The sequence below is a fragment of the Melanerpes formicivorus genome, unplaced genomic scaffold (assembly GCF_026170545.1).
Source record: "Melanerpes formicivorus ecotype bairdi unplaced genomic scaffold, bMelFor1.0.p_v2 SCAF_2, whole genome shotgun sequence".
NCBI classification, from domain to species: Eukaryota; Metazoa; Chordata; class Aves; order Piciformes; family Picidae; genus Melanerpes; species Melanerpes formicivorus.
Genome location: NW_027142354.1, coordinates 12,959,147 through 12,980,993, shown reverse-complemented (window position 1 = coordinate 12,980,993; position 21,847 = coordinate 12,959,147). Strand labels below are relative to the sequence as shown.

The 21,847-nt window shown below is 41.2% G+C and overlaps 1 protein-coding gene across 5 annotated transcripts in view; it reads right to left on the bottom strand.

Moving 5' to 3' along the window:
- Nucleotides 1–21,847, bottom strand: part of PHACTR2 (phosphatase and actin regulator 2) — a 157,165-nt gene that overhangs the window by 19,510 nt on the left and 115,808 nt on the right. For 4 of the 5 annotated variants that reach the window (XM_068150927.1, XM_068150936.1, XM_068150953.1 and 1 more), the window contains 5 exons: nucleotides 12,850–13,086; nucleotides 8,483–9,029; nucleotides 5,548–5,747; nucleotides 4,345–4,501; nucleotides 2,630–2,685 (listed from right to left, as the gene is read on the bottom strand). In XM_068150927.1, coding sequence (XP_068007028.1) covers nucleotides 2,630–2,685; nucleotides 4,345–4,501; nucleotides 5,548–5,747; nucleotides 8,483–9,029; nucleotides 12,850–13,086 — 1,197 coding nt within the window. The remainder of the gene's footprint in view (nucleotides 1–2,629; nucleotides 2,686–4,344; nucleotides 4,502–5,547; nucleotides 5,748–8,482; nucleotides 9,030–12,849; nucleotides 13,087–21,847) is intronic. The other variant, XM_068150961.1, reaches the window with a different exon arrangement.

The window sequence follows — 21,847 nt, the reverse complement described above, 5'->3', positions numbered from 1 at the left end:
CTAGTACTGGCAGGCATGCAGGTGCAAAGTATGAGAAGTTCACTGTCCTTTATAAATACTGGAAAGAACTTAATCTGAAATTCCCAGAAGAACAAAATGTTTCTTTTGCCATAATGCAACACTATAAATACTACTGGCTCAAAGCTGGTACACAAGAAACCTGTCTTTATTCACAAACCAGGGCTTTAATCCTTCAAGTGGACTCCTGAGTTCCTGTGACTTTGTTTTAGTGTGAGAAGGCTCTGGATAGTTTTATCCAATTTGTTTTTTATAGAAATCCATCTGCAAGGTCTTGTGATCATACTCAAGTCACAGGAATTCCTGTAACTGGTTTATCTGAAAATATTATCAAAACAAAAGATAGAAATGGTAACTAGAAATATAAGTGAAAAAAACACAGACTTCTTCTGAATCTCTTAAAAGATTTGTGCTGAACTTAATCCTGATGCAAATATTAGGATTTACCACTTAATTTAATCTCAAAGTCTGATAACTATTACTCAAAACAATACTTTCCCTTAGCTGCAGTTTACATACATTCAACCCATCCAGTGCTTAGAAACAGAAGGAAGGAAGCTGTATGAAAGAAATCTCAACTTATTCACAAAGGCTGACTACAACAAGAAGAGATGTAAACAGTCTCGAATGATCCACAGGAAGGGAATGTAATAAATTTTGATAAATAATATGACTGCCTTAGAGCTGAGAGAGAATTTCCACCCTGAAGGGGCTCTGAGTCAGACTGTCACCACAACCCCCAGCTCACTTTATTTTGCTTTGCTTTTTACAGATCACTATCAGCTTGAAATATTTTATATCTCAATGATGAGCAAGAAGCAGTTTGGATTCTCCACAAGCTCACAAATGACTCTGTGACTTTTTGTGATTTATAATGCTGCTTGCTAATCTTTATTTCTTGCTCTCCCTTGCCTCTTTCAAACAGTCCCCTGACAGCAGCAGGGGAGGATGCTGGGAGGTATTGAGTGAAAAGCCTGGTATGCTGCCAAAAGTTTAAAGTAAACAAGAAGAAACAAGAGAAGAAATCTATTAACTGCTTTGCAGTCCTGAGGTACTTACTGCAAAATCAGTGAACAGAATAAACAATGGCAAAAGGGATACTGGATACATCCTGGATGCACTGCTAGATTAGCTACCTCGAGGTGAGTGAGACAGAGAGGGCAGTAAGGAAGCTCTCAGCTGGTGTTCCTAGATCAGTGGCTAAATCCTGGCCCACCAAAGATGCTTTGGAATTAGGTTCCTCACATAGTCCAGCATCAGTGGTTTGATGTACAAAAAAAAAAAAAAAAGTTCATATTTCAAAATTTATCTTTACCTATGCCATCTACAGGTTCAGAAATTATAGTCTTTGAAAGTCTGTTCACACTATTTGTTGAACAGAAGTCCTCTGACCCCGCTTTTGCGCACCATACACCATAATACATGAACTGTAGCTTCCCTTTTCAGTAAGATATAGCACTATTTAGCTTTAGAGAGCCTGGACAGCAGCATCAGCAGAATTTTGTTAGCATGGATGGTTGCCTGAAAGCCAAAAATTGCTATATCCTTGATTTGCTGGTTTGAGCAGGTGTCAGAGTGATCAGCCTATGGACTTTGTCTGGTAAACAGGCCATTTCTTTCCTTCCATTAGCACACTGTAAACCAGGATTGCTCAAATGAATGCAAACTTTTCTGAATGACTGTTGGAAATAAGGGCACTATACCTGCTCTTTCATCAAGTGTAGAAAGTTCTTGTACCTGAAATATAGATGAGGTTTTTGATTTGTTGATATGTGTGAAAGACTTGTACGTGTGCTTTTTCAATTTCTTTCTTCTACTTAGGCATCAAGTACTGGCTAACCTTGCAGAATGAACACGAGGCTACATGGAGCTGGGCATGGCAACTATTACAGTATGTGTTTAAGTAACATTCATATTATGGAAAGCTTCAGAAAGACGACAAAAAATGTCTATTCTAAAGTGTTTGCCAGCCTAAGAACAAAATCAACATAAGTAACTGAAAGAACAGGCACAGAGGGCAAACATCCAATGTACTTCTATCCTCTGCCCCTGACTATTTGAATTATAGACTTAAAAATTTTTCATCAGGGATACTGAGAAAGAATGTAATCAATAAGAAGACAATCAGTGAGAATGCCTCATGTAGGTTTCAGTACAGAAGACATTTATGTCAGAGGTATGAAGGTCAGCATGCTGAATAGCACATTCCTATTCACTTTCCCCTGAACACTTCATCTTTTCTCTTCCTACTCCTTCCAACCTCTGCCCTTATATCCTGCCTCTGCCTCCTACTGATATTGTCTCTTAAACAGAAGTTTCACCAGCCTATAACTACTTCTAAGGGGTATCTAGAGTTATTCCTGGTCTTTGTGACCAGCTTCCAAAAGTTGGATTGTGACAACCAAAATTCAGCATATTGAGTATGTGCAGTTTTCACCACAACCACTACAAATTAGTATTCAAATCTAGTGTTGACACATTATTTTCTCGAACATCATTTCTCTTCAGTTATGGATCTAAGACTGGAGCAACAATGATAGGCTTCCATATGAATTTGACATAGGCTCACTTTCTAAGTAAATAGTAGAGGATACTTGGATAAAATACTTACGTTTCAGGATATTTCTTTGCTCTAGCTCTTCAGTTGTAGGCCTCTGGCTAAGTCTCCTGTGAGAACAAAGGGATTGATTTAAAACCAGATCCAAATAATACATTATGATTTGTAATGCAGCTTAAAAGGTGTTTCTCACATGGGCATGCTATTCTTTGCCAGAAGAGGTATTCAATAACACAGTTGGTTTCCATGCGTGTAACTGCAATTCTGAGTGGCTATTTGTTTTAAGAGATGTACTACTGCCACTCAAACACATAAAATAACTGGTGCCTGCATAATATTGCACCAGCAAAATAAAATTCCTCATTTAAAGGTAACATTTTATGAAAAAACTAATAACTTTTTTTGTTCCCAGGCATCATTAGAATAAGTTGTACAACTGTGAGATTATTCCCAGGGATTCTGAATGCAAACCCTGTCTCTTTTCTTTTTTTTCCCCCCAAATCTACAATGTATGCTGTATGTTCCTCACTGATTTGTACACACAATACAATTGCAAGTTTTATTGGAAACTTAATTTTATTTAGCTACCTATATACAACGACTGTCATTAAAAACCTTCAAATTCTGATATATTAATTTTCTGGTTTGTATAGTGTTGTCTCTACGTTCACTGAAGTTCACTTGTTCATTTGAGAATAGAACCATGCAAAATTTCAGCAGTAAAATCTATTGTGCAGATGTGTTAAAGACAGATGTGTCTCTGTTCAGCAAACCTCACGTGGTTCACTACAGATTATCTTCAGCCTCATGGTTTGATTCAGATCATGCCTGTGCAGGGAAGACAACAGGGAATCAGGTCCCACTGTAAGAAGTCCCAGGCTGGGACCTGACTCAATCCTGACTGAACTGTGGGAACAGGTTTCCCACCAGAACTGGATGCTGTCAGGTGCTGACCACCATGCCAGGCATTTTTAAGGAACTGGCACCTAACTTGGTTGTGATTTCAGGCATAAGCACATCCTCCAAATCCATCTGGACAACATTTTTGAGCACAGAAGAAACAAGGACAGGTCTGGGAAAATCCAGACATGTTATAGGCTAGTCTCATGAAAGCCAACATAAACACTTATGGGGATTCAAAACAAAAAAATTTGTAAAAATGCAAGTAAAAAGTAGTCTTTTTTTTATGCAATATTCTCAAGTTTGAGAAGAGAATGTAAGATCCCATAGAAGCTGAACAGCATGAGCTGAGAGGTGGGCACACAAAATCACTAAACATTGACCTACAAAGCCAGACTCCCTTCACTTTGTTTCCTGGAACCAGCACATGAATAACGAGGGAGTTAGAGAACAGGAGGAGAATGGGGAGGGCCAGAAGGGACGAACGTGTCCAGGCATGCTCTGTGTGTCAGGAGCTACTAGTCCAACTGAAAGGGGTATATACAAGTGCAAGCCTTTGCTAGCCAATTTGTGAAAAAGCCTGAACCATGGCACTGACTATTGGACTCACTCTGATCCTCTTCTGCTTCAAAAAAACCCAACAAACCAACTCAAACCCCCAGAAGCTCTCAGATTTGTTTCCTGCAGAACAAAAAGGCATTATTGACATTTTAAAACTTCGTAGAGAAATAAAAATAGTTTCCCAGACAGTTGTATCACAAAGAGCCTGCAACATGTACTGGGCTGGCATTTAAAATGTGAACCCAGTGTTCTTGATTCTCTTCCTCCACCTCCACCCAGTGAAACCACATTTACCATGTGACTGATACCTCACTAGCTTTGTTCCAATCTGATGTCTGATTTCCTGCCTCTCCTCTTCTGATGTACGCTGCAAGATGTTTTTGTCTTCTAATTCTTTCTTAGATGGTCTGTTGCCAAGTTTGATAGCAAGAGTATCCCTACGACGAATTTTACTTGCCAAAGAGCCTGATAAAAGGAGGAGGAGGGTAGATTTAGCTCATTCACACACAGGTTACAGACACAAACCCTGAGTAACAACTTTAATACCTCCCCAAAGCAGCCTTGTTGCTACATGTAGGACAGGAATTTTAATTAACATTGAAAGAAAAATAGTAAATCAGTTCACAACAAAAATCTGAAAGGCTTGGATGAAAATCTACCAACCAAATTGACAGATATAAACATCACTTGTCAGCCCTGAAGTGATAGGATAAAATGACAAATCTACACTTAAGTGTCTTTGAAGTCTGATACACTACAAGTTGTTTTATTTATCTGTTTTAGTGTATTTGGCAACCTGCTGCTCTTTTTCTTCAACCTTAGTGTCTTTCTGTCATCATTTCCCTCATGTTTTCTTTTCAATCAAGTATCACTTAGTTCTTGCATACTGCTTTCTCAACTGCAATAGGGACAAGGGCTATGCACTTTTGTCAGCAGTAAGGATTTATGCCAAATTAGGGAGATGATATAGTCATGACCCCAGATGAAATTTCAAAACTGCAAACCTAAATGTAATCCACTGTGATCTGCTCTGTCTGCTAAGGTGCTCCAATACTTAAAATATCTTGATCAAAGGGGAAGAAATGACTTTCAGACAGTTAAGCTGCTGAATTATAGGCTTCCTCTGTTGTTCATCACAGGGTCTTACTGCCATAAGAAACTCTGGGATCTCCAGTGCATTTCAACTGCTTGCAAATCTGTAGGTTTGCTGACACCCTAATGTGGAGGTCTTGTTTCATCCTCATGTTCTTCTGAGCCTGTATCTCATACTTTCACTCTCATCTATGCACTATTTGAATTGCTCTCACCACTGCACAGGCCCCAACAGGTTTCTGATCACAATTGCCTGGGAGAAGTGCAACACTCATTTCTCAGCAGCGACAGAATACTAAATCATCTAAAACTACTCCATACAGTCCTACCTCTCTCTGCTTCACACTAGCATGGATCAGGCATGTTCACATAATGCATTGTGGAAAAAGCAGACTGCAACTTCTCAGAAGAATGCTTACTTTCAGCACTTGCATTATCATCATCATCATCGTCGTCATCATCTGTGTACAGTATCGGCCCATCAGAGTCTGAATCACTGCTGTGGCTGTCTCTGCTGCTTTCACTCTCAGGAGGGGCAGCAGCATCATAAGCCTCCTCCACTGGTTCAGAGTGCTCTTGGTCAGCTGCCTCCACTTCTTGGTCTTCTTTGGTAGCCAAGCTGTTCATTCATATGCAGACATAGTGTCACATTAATGCAAGCAGCACAGAACACAACTGGAAAACAGACTGTACAAGCAAGTATGAAGACGAAAATTCTGGTATTCAAACTAACTCCTCTCTTTCTAAAAAACTCCCATACAGTGCACGTGTACACATCCACATCCATAAAGTATGTGGATGTGTACACGTGTCTACATACATGTGTTAGGAAAAAAGATGCAAACAATCTGGAATGACATGCTGCAAAGTCTGTGTAAAGAAAAAGTCTAATGCTGTTTTATTTCTTGTGGGATGGGACCAACAGTACCTAAAAGCTACTAAGAAGATGAAAACTGCTCATAAATTTGGGGGTGAGATGAGCAAGTCAGAAAGCAGATGGGAGTGCAAAGCTTCCTGCTCTTGAAGCTTAACTTTATTAATTGTAAATACAATTTTACTGCTGCTGAGATCATAGAATCATAGAATCAACCAGGTTGGAAGAGATCTCCAAGATCATCAAAGTCCAACCCATCACCTAACCCTATCCAACCAACTAGACCATGGCACTAAGTGTCTCATCCAGTCTTTTCAAAGAATCAAAGAATCAGTAAGGCTGGAAGAGACCTCAGAGATCATCAAGTCCAACCTGTCACCACAGACCTCATGACTACTAAACCATGGCACCAAGTGCCACGTCCAATCCCCTCTTGAACACCTCCAGGGAGGGTGACTCCACCACCTCCCTGGGCAGCACATTCCAACTCTCTCTGTGAAGAACTTTCTCCTCACTTCTACCTAGTATGAAGCTGTAGATGACTCGGTGAAATTCATCACTCATCTCGAAGATCTCCAAGGATGGTGACTCCACTGGCCCATTCCAATGGCAAATCACTCTCTCTGTGAAGAATTTCTTCCTAATATCCAGCCTGAAGCTCCTCTGGCACAACTTGAGACTGTGTCCCCTTGTTCTGTTGCTGGTGCCCTGGGAGAAGAGACCAACCTCCACCTGGCTACAACCTCTCTTCAGGTAGTTAGAGACAGCAATGAGGTCTTCCCTGAGCCTCCTCTTCTCCAGGCTAAACAATCCCAGCTCCCTCAGCCTCTCCTCACAGGGATTGTGTTCCAGGCCCCTCACCAGTTTTATTGCCCTTCTCTGGACACATTTCAGTACCTCAATATCTTTCTTGAATTGAGGGGCCCAGAACTGGACACAGTACTCAAGGTGTGGCCTGACCAGTGCTGAGTACAGGGGAAGAACGGTGCCACATCCAGCTGGCAGCCACTCACTAGTGGCATCCCCCAGGGACCAGTGCTGGGCCCCATCCTATTCAATATCTCTATGGATGATCTGGACAAGGGGATTGAGTCCATCATCAGTAAATTTGCAGATGACACCAAGTTGGGGGCAGGTGTTGATCTGTTAGAGGGTAGAAGGGCTCTCTAGAGGGACCTTGACAGGCTGGACAGAGTCCAATAGGATGAGATTTAACAAGTCTAAGTGTCAGGTGTTACACATTGGCCACAACCCCATGCAGTGCTACAAGCACTGGAGTGCACAGAGTGGCTGGAGAGCAGCCAGGTAGAAAGGGACTTGGGGGTATTGGTTGATAGTAGGCTGAACATGAGCTAGCAGTGTGTCCAGTAGGCCAAGAAGGCAAATGACACCCTGGCCTGGATCAGGAGTAGTGTGGCCAGCAGGAGCAGGGAACTCATTGTGCCCCTGTACTCTGCATTGGTTAGGCTGCACCTTGAGTACTGTGTCCAGTGCTGGGCCCCTCAATTCAAGAAAAATATTGACTTTCTGGAACGTGTCCAGAGAAGGGCAACAAAGCTGGTGAGGGGTTTGGAGCACAAGCCCTATGAGGAGAGGCTGAGGGAGCTGGGGTTGCTCAGCCTGGAGAAGAGGAGGCTCAGGGGAGACTTTATTGCTGTCTATGACTGCCTGAGGGTGGACTCACCTATTCCTGGAGGTGTTTAAAATAAGACTTAGTGCCAAGGTTTCGTTGACTAGATGGTGTTGGGTGATAGGTTGGACTTGATGCTCTTGAAGGTCTTTTCCCACCTGGTTAATACAAGGGGAGAAGCAGCACTTCTGCGGTAGCAAGAATTTAAAGGAAAGTCTCTAGGCCGCTGGCACCTAGACTAAATCCTTTTGGGTTGTTATAAAAGATACTGGTTCTCATTGCAAGGAAAAGACAGATTAATAAGCCTTTTTTTTTTTGTTGTTGCAAACTGTTCTGCTTAAAAAATGGAATTATAACCTTTCTCTTGACTATATTTTGTGGTATCTGAGACTTAGATGATCTATGAGGCAGTGACAGACTTTGCAAACATCTACTAACTGAAGCCCAAAACTGTCACTTTCAAGTGTGCAAGTAAATTCAGCCACTGAGAGCCTTAGCAGTGAGATATTTAATGTCCATGAAAAAAGAAAAGATAAATCCCCCTTGTAATTCAGTATAATTTTGTTTGTCTTTATGAGGAAGAAACAGAAGTGTTACTAGGTACTGCAGTGGTGACATTAAGCCACACCGTGACACAGGAGGCAGGTTCCCCTCTGGGAAATACTTGCAGGTGTATGGCTCAAAAGCACTGGCAAGGAGTAAATAGTGCTGGGATGCAACACAAATGATTACAAGTCAGTAGAAGAAACAGAAGAGATCCTTGTGTGCCTACAGTGTCTCATATGTAAAGAAATGTGGCTTCATTGGCTGTGGGTGTTACCAGTCACCCATGACAGCCATACCATCTTACCTTTTTGTGTCTTCTCCACTAGCATCCTGACTGCTGTCTAGGGCTGCTCTGCTCAGGCTCTCTTCTGTGCCATGTTCAGTCCAGAGAAGAGATTTAGCATCTGATCCAGAGGCAGCCAGCCCTGCCACACAGCTGTCTGACACAACTTGGGCATCTGAGGAGATAGTCTGCTGACCAACTGCAGCAGGAAAAGGAGGTGGAAGTGGAGGCGGAGGAGGGGCAGCAGCGGGAGGAGGGGGGACAATAAGCTTGCTTGGTTGGTCCGCATCCTCCGTTTCTGAAATTACTATGGAAGGTTGCTCAGGCTCAGGCTTTTCTGCCTTCACTTCCAACCTGCTGGCTGTGGCACCTGAAGGGGAAGAAGCAGCCCCATCTGGCGCTGTTCGTGGGGCTGACTGTTTCCCAGGCTTTTTCTTGCCCCTGGAAGTCCCTGATGTGCTTGATTTGCTTGAAGTCTCCTTAGAGGCTTTGGGATGAGATGATGTGGATGAAGGGCATGGTGATGAAGACTTGGAGACTGGTGCTCTTTTTGCATGAGAGGAGCTAGCTAAAGTAAGAAAAGAAAAAAGATTTTACAGCCTTGCCACTACATGATTTTTGCACCATTCTTTCTCCAAGGCTAATGTGTGCTGCTTTTTAAAAAATGAAGAGATTTGATAATTCCATTTACATATTTCATCTAAATGCTTGAAACAAGTAACTGTTGCAGTTCAAAATTCACATTTGAGCTGGGAAAAAACTGAAACATCCAAGAACAGTGGAGGAGATCAGCTTCACAAACAAGTGAGAGTTTGATTTTAGCCTTCTGCATTGGCCCATTACAGTTTGCTCTGACATCATCTCAAAAGCCCACTTCTTACTTCAAATATGTTTAGTGCCCTGACAGAGAAAGCTACCCAACCTTTTCTATTATGTGAACTTTAGATCGAACCATTAGAAAAACTTCCATGATTTTCCACATGCTTTTCAATGAACACCTCAAGAATGTTACAGTTATCAGTCAATGATCTTCCACAGTGTTATTGCAAGTGGTTTGTTCTTAGTTAATGGCAAGCAACAGAGGGACAGCAAAACAAAATGTACTTTCAAGTCCAGCTAGGAATGTTCATGAAACAGGCAGAAAGCACTGACCTCACTATGTACAAACAACCTCCAGAAGAAAGGAAGCATTAAAGGCTTCCTGTATGTACTGGAGGTCTGTGTAAGCAACTCAGCCTTCAAAACCACAGTGAAACAAGATTTTGACACTAGCTGTACAAGCTCTCCAGTGATGCTGCCATTTAATCCTGTGATACTTACCACATTTAAACATTTATTTATAACACCCAAGTTTGCAAAAGATTTCGGTTATTCTGCATGCCCATGTGCATTCCAGCCACATTTCTGATTGATGTGTTGATGCACTCATCATCTGGACTGGGAGCTTCAAACTTCTTTCATTTAAAAAGCAATAAAAATGACAACCATCATACAATTCAGTCCTTTTCATCAAATGACATCCACTCAAATGCTTCTGCTGTAGTAAATACACACTAACCTCCAGAGAACAAATGAAAGCATTCTGAAGATACACAGCAAGCAGCCTTGAGGCTAAGCTTACCAAGGGAAACAGAAAGCTGTAACAGAAATCTGCTGAAAGGCCTACTTTACTCATAAGCATTTAAATAAAAACAAAACCTCAGCAGATTAGGATAGAACCAACATAGAGATACTGGCCATAATAAGTTCACAAGATAAAAATAGCTTTCAGAGTGAGACTGTTCTCAGTCTCAAAGAAGATGGAAAATAATTCAAAAGACACACAATACCAGGCTCTTCTGTAGCTGAGTGATATGGTTTATAAACATGTAGAGCCCTGTGAGGCTTTCAGTGCTTCTGGAAAAATCCACAGGCATCAGCCAGATCACTGTCCCTCTTTGTGTTGCAAGGTGACTGTAATGGGCACTGGACCAAACCTACTCATACTGCGCTAATCATCCACAGCAACTACAAATCACTGACTTAACATACCAGCAAGTCAAAAGGAAGCAAAGAAATGGTACAGGCAGCAGTTCATAATTGCAGTGGCAATAGATGGTGGCTCCAACCTGTGTATTATTTAGCAGGAACCTTACTGAGTGAGTGGTAGTAAGAAAGGGCCCTGGTTCTGATCCAGCAAAGCACTTCAACACAGGCTGGAAGTCAACAGAACCAGTTAGATGCTTGCACTTAAGAACTCCAGCATAATACAGCCAGGCTGTAACTGATGCTGGGAAAATGTCAGAAAGTGCTATTGCTATTGTTGCTTTTTACTGGGCTGGCTGACAATTTTCTGTCATGTCTCTTGCTCAGTAGATTTGAATTTTGATTAAATTAAAAATGTCATGTCTGTTGTTTGCCTTTCAGCATGTAGCCATGCCTACATTTAAGTTCCCTTCTCCCAGTTCCACTGTTTCAGTTTATGAACATGCTGTGGCGCCCTCAGAAGAGCCCCAACTCAGTTATTCCTTGTATTCCTCTTCTTCATGGGACTGGATCAGTGGCTGAGTCATATGTTCACTTTCACAGGGATTAACAAACCTCTTGTGCTAATACTATTCCCAAACAGCTTTATTTCTTAAGTACTACTCTGCTTCAGGTGAACACAATGTGCTTTTAACGCTGTAAGAAACTACTAGTAGAATAGGTACAATTTTATACAAGGGATGCTTACACATATTTTACACCCACACGTTCTCAACCACTGCTTGGTATTTTAGCAAGGCTACTGAATCTGAAAGTACTTTAAGGACTCAAATACCTGAAAGCTTGTTACCAACCACTGGCATAAAAATTTCTTTATGTGATGGGTTCTTTTATTTCTGAAATACCTGATGTTGTAAGTTTTCTTCACATAGGCAGAACTGAGTTTTACAGCTGCGTATGAATACAACAGCAAATTCTGGGTTTGCAATTGTTCATTCTTGTGGTTGTCTCATGTAGCAGGGACTCCGCTCTGGTAAGACCCCTCCTGGAGGGCTGGAGCACCTCTCCTATGAGGACAGTTTGAGAGAGTTGGGGCTATTCAGTCTGAAGAAGAGAAGTCTCCAAGGAGACCTTATTGTGGCCTGCCAGTATCTGAAGGGGATCTACAAGAAAGCTGGTGAGGGACTTTTTAGGATGTCAGGTAGTTGTAGGACTAGGAGGAATGGAGCAAAGATAGAAATGGGTAGATTCAGATTGGATATTAGGAAGAAGTTCTTCAGCATGAGGGTGGTGAGACACTGGAACAGGTTGCCCAGGTGGTAGAAGCCCCATCGGATGTGGCTCTGAGCAACCTGATCCAGTGTGAGGTGTCCCTGCCCATGGCAGGGTACTTGGAACTAGATGATCCTTGAGGTCCCTTCCAACCCTAACAATTCTATGATTCTATGACAGTTAATACCAAGTAAATGGATACCTTTATGTCAAAGTTATTATTGTAACTCCAGTAGTCTTGCAACATTTTCCAACAGTCCTCTTCTGCGTACTTCAAATACAAAACATGCCAAAATGTACAAGTTATGTAGAGGTATGCTTGGAAAGAAAACTGGATGAATTGAAGGGCTTTCAAAGACTTACAGAGGATTGAAAACACAATGCTGGTATGAGTTCACCAACACTTACCTACAGTCCATTCATCACAGTACTACTTGTGCTCAAAGTGTATTTGAAGTTTTAATTCTGACTTTAATTCTGACATTCAAACTTGAGATCAGTACCCTACAAGCAGTCAGCTGTAATCTTTAATCCAGCATCACTACTTTGTGCCTATTTTCCATTTGCAGGGCATATTTAGAATTAAGTAAGCCATCAACCAGCTCAGGGAAATCTGGCCATTTCTAATGAGTTATAACTGTTTATTTTTTTCCCCAGCTAAAACAACTGCTACCCAACAGCTGTTAAAGATGTCTTCATGGTTTTATCCCTTACCTCTTTAAATTCTTGTATTCTTGTCAAAACAATTGGAATAGCAGGTATTTCCAGCAGAAAGAACAAAAACTGAAGTAGTTTGACATGGGGGCAACTCATATGTTTGGTTTCAGAAGTCACAGTTTTCCTTGCTGATCTTTCAGCAGTTCTCCAGGTCATTTTCTTGCCAGCATTCACACTTGAACTGGGAATTTAATATCATCCCTAACGTGCTTGGTGTTGTGTGCACATTCATTAAACAGCAAAGTGATTTGCGCATTGACCGGGGTGTTTGCAGACCACAGAACCAGAGCTCAACAAGAAGCTGGCTACAAACATTCATGGCATGCTCTTTACTAACACTGCTCTCTACAAATACAGAAGTTCTTGTAAGACCAAGCCAAGCACCCCCATGCACATGCACCCACTGTGACTGGCACTGCCTGTGCAGTACTCACCAGCTTCTCGACTTGCACTGTGACTTGTTGGCTTGGGCGGTGGGAGAGGAGGCTGCTTAGCAGGAGCCTTTCCCTTTTTTTTAGTATGAGGTGCTTCGTTACTCTTATAGCTGGTGGTGGCGGAAGCAGCAATAGCATTTTTTGGTGGCAGTGGAGCTTTTTTAGCTTTAGGCTTAGGCTTGGGTAGTGGTGGAGCATGAGATGCTGGTATTTCTGTGCAGTGGTCAGTAGTGCTCTCTATGGATAAGAAAGTGAACAGAAGCCAACTGACACAGACATATGCCACATTCAACATCAAGCCTGACAACAGTGACTACTTTTTGCTGCTTGAGCTCTTGGGAATCAAGAGTGACTTCATCTTCTGCCTCTCACTGAAGTATTATCTCAGAAAAAAATTATCATTTGTCTCAAGTCCTTCTCACAGATGAATTCTGCCCAGTGCTTCTCTCAGTCTTACCTATTCTAGACCTCCAAGGATCATCCTCAATATTCAGTATCCTCAGCTTCTGGCTGCAAACTGAACATGGGATATGCTATTTACTCTTCTAACAAATTCCCTCAGCTTCATTCCTGAAATGAATAAGCTAGAAAACTCAGATTAATGTGAATCTGAATGTGAACAGGGCCATTCTCTCAGCTATGGGTTCAAAAATGGCTATGCAGCTGAAATCTTCCTCTGAAGCAACCCACCCTCCTAAGATGCAGACTGCTTGCTATAGCAGCTTTATTTTGGGCATTTTCCCCAGGGTATTTCTACTCTTCAGAAAGAGATGAAGATAAATCAAATAGGATATCATTTGCCACAGGAATGGTCTCCTCTCCTGCAAGCTCCTTGGGTATCATTACAGGACCAGCTGTATCTATGTAGTGCCACGCAACAGGAATGGCTCTGCAGATTGAAAGAGGCAGCACTGAGGGTCCAATGTCCACAATGTGCATTTCAGGAGACTTGACTTTGGACAAACTTAAGGCTAGTTCTGTAGATTGCATGCCTAGTAGTGGTGGGAACACAAGTTCCTGAATGCATCTTTTGGCTTAATTTCATCCAAAAAAGACCTGGTTTGTGCGCTCTGCAAATCAAAGAATGGTAAGTGGGGATGACTAGGAAATCTACTTAAAAAGTGCCAACTGTGATCACAGAATCATAAAAATATAGAATGCTTTAGGTTAGACGGGATCTTTAAAGGTCATCTTGTCCCACTCTCCCTGCAGTGAGCAGGGACATCTTTAAATAGATCAGGTTGCTCAGAGCTTCATCCAGCCTACAACATTTCCAGGGATAAGGCTTCTACCACCTCTCTGGGCAACACCACCCTCACAGCAAAAAAGAGTAATAAAATCCTCCTTGTATCTATTCCAAATGTGTCTTCTTTTGGTTTAAAATCCCTGGTCCTGTTGCAACAGGCCCTGCTAGGAAGATTGTCCCCATCTTTCTTAAAGGCCCACTTTCAAGTATTGAAAGGCCGCAATAAGGTCTCCCTGCAGTCTTCTCCAGGCTGAACACCCCCAACTCTCTCAGCCTGTCCTTGTAGGAAAAGTTCTCAATTTTTGTGGCCCTCCTCTGGACACACTCCACAGGTCCATGTCTTTCTTGTGCTAACGGATCCAGATCTGAACGTGGTACTCCAGGTGAGGTCTCACAACAGTGGAGCAGAGCAGCACAGTAACCTCTTTCAATCTGCTGGCCATGCTTCTTTTGATACAGCCCAGGATATGACTTGCCTTCTGTGCTGCAAATGCACATTGTTGGCTACATTCAGGATTTTGTCCACCACTACCCTCAAGTCCATCTCTGCAAAGATGCTCTTAATCACATCATCTCCCAACTTGTAATGATACCAAGGAATGCACCAACTCAGGCCCACTTCTTAAGATTGTCTAGGTCCTTCTAGATGACATCCCATCCCTCTGATATGTCAACTGCACCACTTAGCTTGGTGTCATCTGCAATGTGCTAAGGGTGCACTCAATCCCACTATGTCATTGATGAAGACATCAAACAGTACCGGTCCCAGTACTGTGGTCGCTGAGAAACACCACTTGTCACTATCTGGACATTGAGCCACTGACCATTACCCTCTTGATGTGACTATCCAACCACATCATTATCTACCAATGTTAATGTAGTTGAGTAATTTAGAGTCCACATAACATCTGCAGCATCATTGCTGTGGCTGTAAGACTTGCTGTTTCTAGGTGGGAACTCTGTGCTCATTTGGTCTCAGGCAGCCTTCCCAATACTCCAGAAAAACAATAATGTAAAAGCAAGAGCACACCATTCAAACCATATGGGCTGTACTGGTGTGTTACTAAAACTACAATGATGGGCAAAGAAAGGGGCCAAGCAAGTACTTGCAAGGACTTCTAACAGTCTCTTTTATCACTCAATTAGTTTCTCACAGTATGTTCCTACTAGAACCTCATTCTTACACATCTTAAATGGCTGTTCCCAGCTCTCTTCCTTCCCATGTAAAAGATTCCCAAGAGATAAGCAGCATCTTTTCATTTTAAGACTAGCAGATGAAAAACAAAATATGTGTTAGACAATGACATTGTTCATCTGACAAACAAAGGCTTTTCAACCTCTAGTTTACAACATGTGAGCGTGAACCTAACACATCACCTGCAGTTATTAAAAGCAACATGCACACGTTAATTCTTTCTGGTCATGAAGAGAGGTTTCTCCTTTATTTCCAGCCCCCTGTAGACTAACATTTTTTTGCTATGGTTTTGGAAGAACCATTGTATAGCAACCTCTTACAGCTTTCAAACAGGTTCTTTTGAACACAGATTCTTCTACTGCCTCTGCTTTACAGAGAAAGAACTTCTGAAAGAAGCATACATATTTATTACAGTTTGGTCTGCTCTTGACTAGCAAAAAACATCTCCTTGTGAAATTCTACCTACCTTCATTCAAAGCTGAAAAACTGACTTAATTCTGGAAAAGCAGGACATTAAAAAAAAATTATTCCATTAATAACAAATATGGCAAGAAAAGATGAGGGTTTGTATTCTGAAGATCTTGAAGGACACAATGATCAGAGAATTTTAAGCGTAAGCAATTCTTTGATGTAAGTTTTACTTATGGGTCTAGCATGCTAAACTTTTATTTATTAATAAGAAATAATTTAGAAGTTGTGTACCTATACACCATTACCACGTTTTGTTTCCAGTCATATTAGTAGAGAAAAAAATTCCTAGTATATACATAAGTACTGTAGTAATACAAATAACTAATAATGGCAGCAGCGGCTTGATGGTCTGATGTCTGTAAATGGCATGATTCTGCCCCATGGTCTTCATGCCTGCTCTTTCTTTTGCATCTCTTGCCAAAACAGGGCGGTATCTAAATCACTTCAGACCCACCTATTTATTTAAGCCAATCCCTCAGGTTCCTCACTACCAGCTGCCAAATATTTTTTATTGTTGTTGTTTTTCTTAATGTAGACATCTGTTCATCACAAACTGACCTTTCAACAAAAGGTCTCCAAAACACCATCAGAGAGGAATGTCTTTTATTCACTGCTGTCTTGATCAAGCCATCTGCTGTAAAAGCAATCCACCTATAAAATACTCTTTAAATAGGAAAGCAAAGCAATGTCTCATTAAGCATGTGGATCACTAGTATGTTTATGTTTAGAATAAGTTTTGCAAAGGCCAGATTTTCAAGAAAGCTCACTTTGAGATCAGATCTTCTTGTTCACAGAAACTAGGGCCAGACTCTTAAGAAAGCTCTCATGTAACCACCTAAATGACAGTCAGGGTTACAGAGTACTCAGTGTACAACAGCTCTTGTTGGGGCACATCAAGTCTCAAAAACTTCTAGAGAGATGTCAATGTGCCACATGCACGGGAAAATCAGATTATGTTTTTGGATGCTAAATGTGGGACCTTTTGCAAGCTGTGCACCAAATGGCCCGACGAAAATCCTGGGTATGGTTACAGAAGCCACACACGACTGAGTTGTATAATACAAGAACTGTCTCTTTACTTCTGTGAATTTCTAAAGAATTGAAGGTGAAAGCTTTTCTACCCCAGGATTTTGCCATATAGTACTGGTATTTCTGTTTCTACATCTCAAGCAGTGACAGGAAGCTAGCTCATGGAAACTCAGCAGCGCACAGCACAAGCACATCATCTACCCTGACTGCAAAGCACCCTTCTCCTGGAAGATGAGCACAAATCAGTGGCATAACATTGTGTAATGTGGAAGTTGGAAATAACATATGATTTGTTGTCTTTTGCAGGAGTGCAAAATGAAACTGCAAAATGAAACTCAGAATTTTGAGAGTCATTAATTTCCTTTCCAGCACATGCAAAGTGCTGTGTTCTGATTAATCAAAACTCAGGAAGCCATCACTCAAAAATATGGGATGCAGGGCAAGACAAGGTGTCTTCTGTCTGTTTTTTTTTTTGACTGTGCTGATGCAGGTGGCTAAATCATACAAATCCTTTCATAAACTTTAATCAGCTCCATTTTTTGTTCCTGCTATTTCTACTAAAATTCTATTCAATAATAGACCCATTCTAATTGTCAGAAAGCTTCCTTTAATTTCTAATCTGAATGTATTTCAAGCCACTGTTTATTCCTTTCTACTTGTGCCAGCATTGTCCTTTAGCCATGCTCTCTCCTGGATATGTATCAACTTGTTGCATTCATCAAATGAACTCAGGCTCTCTCAGACTCCGTTTTGCTAGGCTGAACAAGAACAGCCGTTTCACAATGCTCTTTGCAGCTCTCACTGCAGTTTTGAATTCATCTTTCCTGAAGATGGATGAGCAGATCTCTATGTCTGCAGACTTCCAGAGCTAACTTTATGATTTCAACAGCACCATGTGCAAGACAGCTTGTACCTTATAGAGTGCAGAAAACAGGAGAGGAGAGGAAGGGACAGGTGTAATACCTGACCTAAAGCAACCATGTTCAGGTATTTTGCAAGATAACACATTCCAACATAAAACAGGAATTAAAAAACCCCACCACAACACCAAAACCAACCACAACAAAAAAAAAACAACACCCAAACCAACAAAAAACCCAAACCACTGATAGCAATTTTACATTTTTAACTGATCAACTTTGGAATAAAAAGTAAGCTGTTAAATGAAAAGCAAATACCTAAAATGTCTTCACTGTCACTGCATGCTTTTATCACTTCTTGGTCTAAGACTTGTAAGGAGAGTGACAGGCATGTAGGCTTCAACATTCCCTTATGCTTTCTGTATAGATATGCTCAAATAATTCAATGGTTAGGTCATAAAAATCATCATCTGAAAAATCCTATTTCTGGAGCCACATTACAATATATTTCCTTTAAAAGAAATAAAGAAATAGCAGCTTTGGAAATCAGGAGTTTTCCTCTGAAACTCAACTTTTGTGGGTGAAAGCCTGTGTCTCTCATCAGCCTACTAGCATGAGCCAGCCCGGTTGAATTAGTGGACAGGCTCTGCCCAAATACAGCTTTACCTAGAGTAGCTTTCCTTTTAAGAAGACTGGCTTCAGTCTCATTTGCATAGTTCAGGTGATGAACTGAAGATATACTATTTTTAGAAGAACTGGTTTTAGCCAGCAAATAGCTCAGCTGGAGTGAGAGGTTCTTTGGGAGTCAGGCAAAAAACCCCAACTCATATCAACGATCTAAAGAGCTCAGGAGCGAAGGAAGCCAACTAGACAAGAAGAGGAAAGAAAGTCTGCCTAGACTCTCACAGTGAGTACATTGCAGGATTGGTATTCTGAGAAAAGGAAGGCTCTTGTCTGACACCCTGGAAAACAATGGTTACTATCTTAAATTCAGCAGGTTTTGTTCCACTTTGGGAGAATAAAGCAAAGACCTATTAGAAAATGAACCCAGAAAAATTAACTTTGAAGAACATTCCTTGTAGACAAACTAAACTGCTGGCCAGCAACAACACATGCTCAGAGGACCAGAGCTTGTGTCTCCAAACCTTCTGTATTTTGTATTACACAGAATCAACCAGGTTGGAAAAAAACCCATAGAGTCCAGAGGGCTTTTTTTTTCCAGAGTCATCAAGTCCAACCTGTTACCTAACACCTCATGACCACTAAACCATGGCTCCAAGTGCCACATCCAATCCTTTTTTTAACGCCTCCAGGGACAGTGACTCCACCACTTCCCTGGGCAGTCCATTCCAATGGCCAATCACTCTTTCTGTGAAGAACTTTCTCCTCACCTTGAGACTAAACTTCCCCTGGCACAGCTTGAGACTGTGTCCTCTTGTTCTGGTGCTGGTTGCCTGGGCGAAGAGACAAACCCCCACCTGGCCACAACCTCCTTTCAGGAAGCTGTGGAGATCAATAAGGTCTCCCCTTCTCCAGGCTAAACAACTCCAGCTCTCTCAGCCTCTTCTCATAGGGCTTGATTACCCATGAGAAAAAGAAATGGCTAAATTTAATGGCAGATTTGAAGAAGAGCAGAAAAAATATAAAGAAAAGAACATATGAACACCTGAAACCTTTGCCAGCTTTCTGTATTAGAGTTATCTTGTGGGGGAAAACCACTATAGGTATGTATCTCATCAGCTCCTTTGGAAACAGGACTACAAACTGCATCCTTCACTGAAGGATGTATGCCCTGTTGGTATAGTATTTCTGTGGCTCAGGTGAACACAGCATTTCCTTTAACTTAATTCCTCACATATTCCACATTCTACCACATGTTGCTGTCAACTCTCACCACATTATCAGAAAGTGCCTGTGTCACTGTCATGGATTGAGTTGAACCTGCTGCTGTTATTTATGCCATGCTGCAGTCATGCCAGCTTCAAAAAAATGAAAGTGCTAACTGGAGCAAAGTATTATGGGGCTTGGAAGTTTAGACTGCAACATGGGAGGCTTCCTGTTCCAGTTGTTGGTTCCGGGTTCTTGGCTGTTGTCTTTTCTGCTGGGATGGCAGCAGGACAAGGAGGGACGGGGGAGTGGTTTTCTGGCTTGGGCTTTTGGCTCACTTGCTTCTGCTTGCTGCTGCTTTCTACCGTGCTTGTTCTGCATACAGGCATAAGGTAATGATGTACTTTGTACCATGTTTTTCTGATTTTGATCAGAAAACTCTATTCTTATCTCACTGGGTTTTTTGTCTCAATCCCAAGTTTTTCCCTCACTTCTGTGTTGGGAGACAAGACAGGTTAACCCGCTGGTTTAGTTTCACCTGTTTTGTTCTGACTCAAACCATTACCAATCACTTACTCTTTTTAAGCAGAAGTCATTATCAAATTTATATGAGAAGTTAATTTTCCAGATCTGCTTGTCCAAGTGTGCAAGTAAAGGCTGTCAGCATTTCATAAAAGCATTTCAAAAGAGTTTTGTAACTTTCAGGGCCCAAGATGAACTTTTTGAACATTGTGGATCAGCAAGAGTTCAAACAGCAGCACACTGTGTCACTGAACAGCAGGAATTAATCCTGTCTTCAGGTTTTATGAACATGGGAAATGTATATAACTTCCTTCAAGATTCACAAATACAAGCTCAGGGCTCAGTAAAGCATAACATCAGCATTACTAAAGACGATGCTTGCATCCATTGCACCTGAATGTCCAGCTAGTATTCACTCCACAACTCTCAGATCAGGGTTGTGATCTGAAACACCAGCATGTTTTATGGCCTGAGGTACTGGGGTGCTATCTATATATTCTTCTGTACTGAGTCTATTCCTGTACAGCAACCACTTTTAATTTCTCCCTGTAAGATCAACACAATATATAACGAGTGTAAAGTGTAACAATGTGTTTGAAATAGATATTGAACTTTTTCTGCTTTGCTGGAGTTCTACATTCTGCAAAAACAGCTAGAGGGGATTTCAACATAGTTAGAAATGCCTATTTCTAAAAAAACCCTGCACCTTAGGAATATTCCAAGAGCTGGCAGTTCCAAAAGGCTGTATTTAAGGATGCATAAATTAATAAGTGGTCTGATTTAACCCCAAAGTTAACCTGAACTATTTTAAAGGAGTTTTCCACAGCTTTTATAACTCTTTTCCCCTTACACAATACACATCTGGTTCTAGTTGGCACCAAAAGACAAACATGTTGAAATGTCATGAAAAAGGCTAATCTTATATTTCTGTCTTGTTGTGAGACAGGAAGTACTAGAAATATCATAAGAAGGGCAACTCTCCTTGGACATTCAGTCACTTTTTACATAGACAGCCCAGAGAAGAATTCACATTTTTGTGTTAGCCAAACTGACCCTCTCAACCTCTAGAGGCTCATTCATCTATGGGTAGAGGTTACTAGAAGACACTGAAAAAGATGTTCAGCCTAACAACCAGCCATAAAATCCTTGATCTTCTGTATCCTTGCTTTTCCTCTAGGAATATCTACTTAAGTAGAAGAGTATTTAAGAACACTTTTTTACAGGGAAAAGAATTAACACATTATTCAAAAGGCTTGAGAAAAAAAAATAGAATTGGCCCAAATCCTGTGATTCCACACTAATCTTTACTTTTCCCTTATTCAGTGAAACTCTTGTTATCAAGGTAGATCTAAATAAAGGTAACAAAAATAATATAGACTCTGCAACTGGGAAATATTTAGCAGTATTTACTGCAATTTAGATGTAGAAAGCCTTATGGTCATAAAGTACATTTTCCATAAATGACTTAGCATCAGTCTGCAGTAGTGCTATAGTCCCTCGAATACTTCTGAAAAACTGGACTGCAAGTGTTTAAGATTTAATGAAAACCAATAGGAACGAGTTACATTCAAAATTATGTGGGTTTTAAGTGGCTTAAACACTTCTCAACATCCAACCCATGAGCCACTTCTACAGTGACACTGCAAGGCGGTGCATATGCACTTAAGTGTGGGTTTGCTTTTTTTTCCAGGGAAAACTGATATGAAAACTTGTCCATGGCTACAAGGAAAGGCTTACACTGAATTTGGAAACTGAACAGCTCTCCATGCATTTTCATGCTTTGACCATGCTCCTTTTATGACCTTACGATATCCACAGTAAAAGGCATGCCTACCAGTGATGAAATAC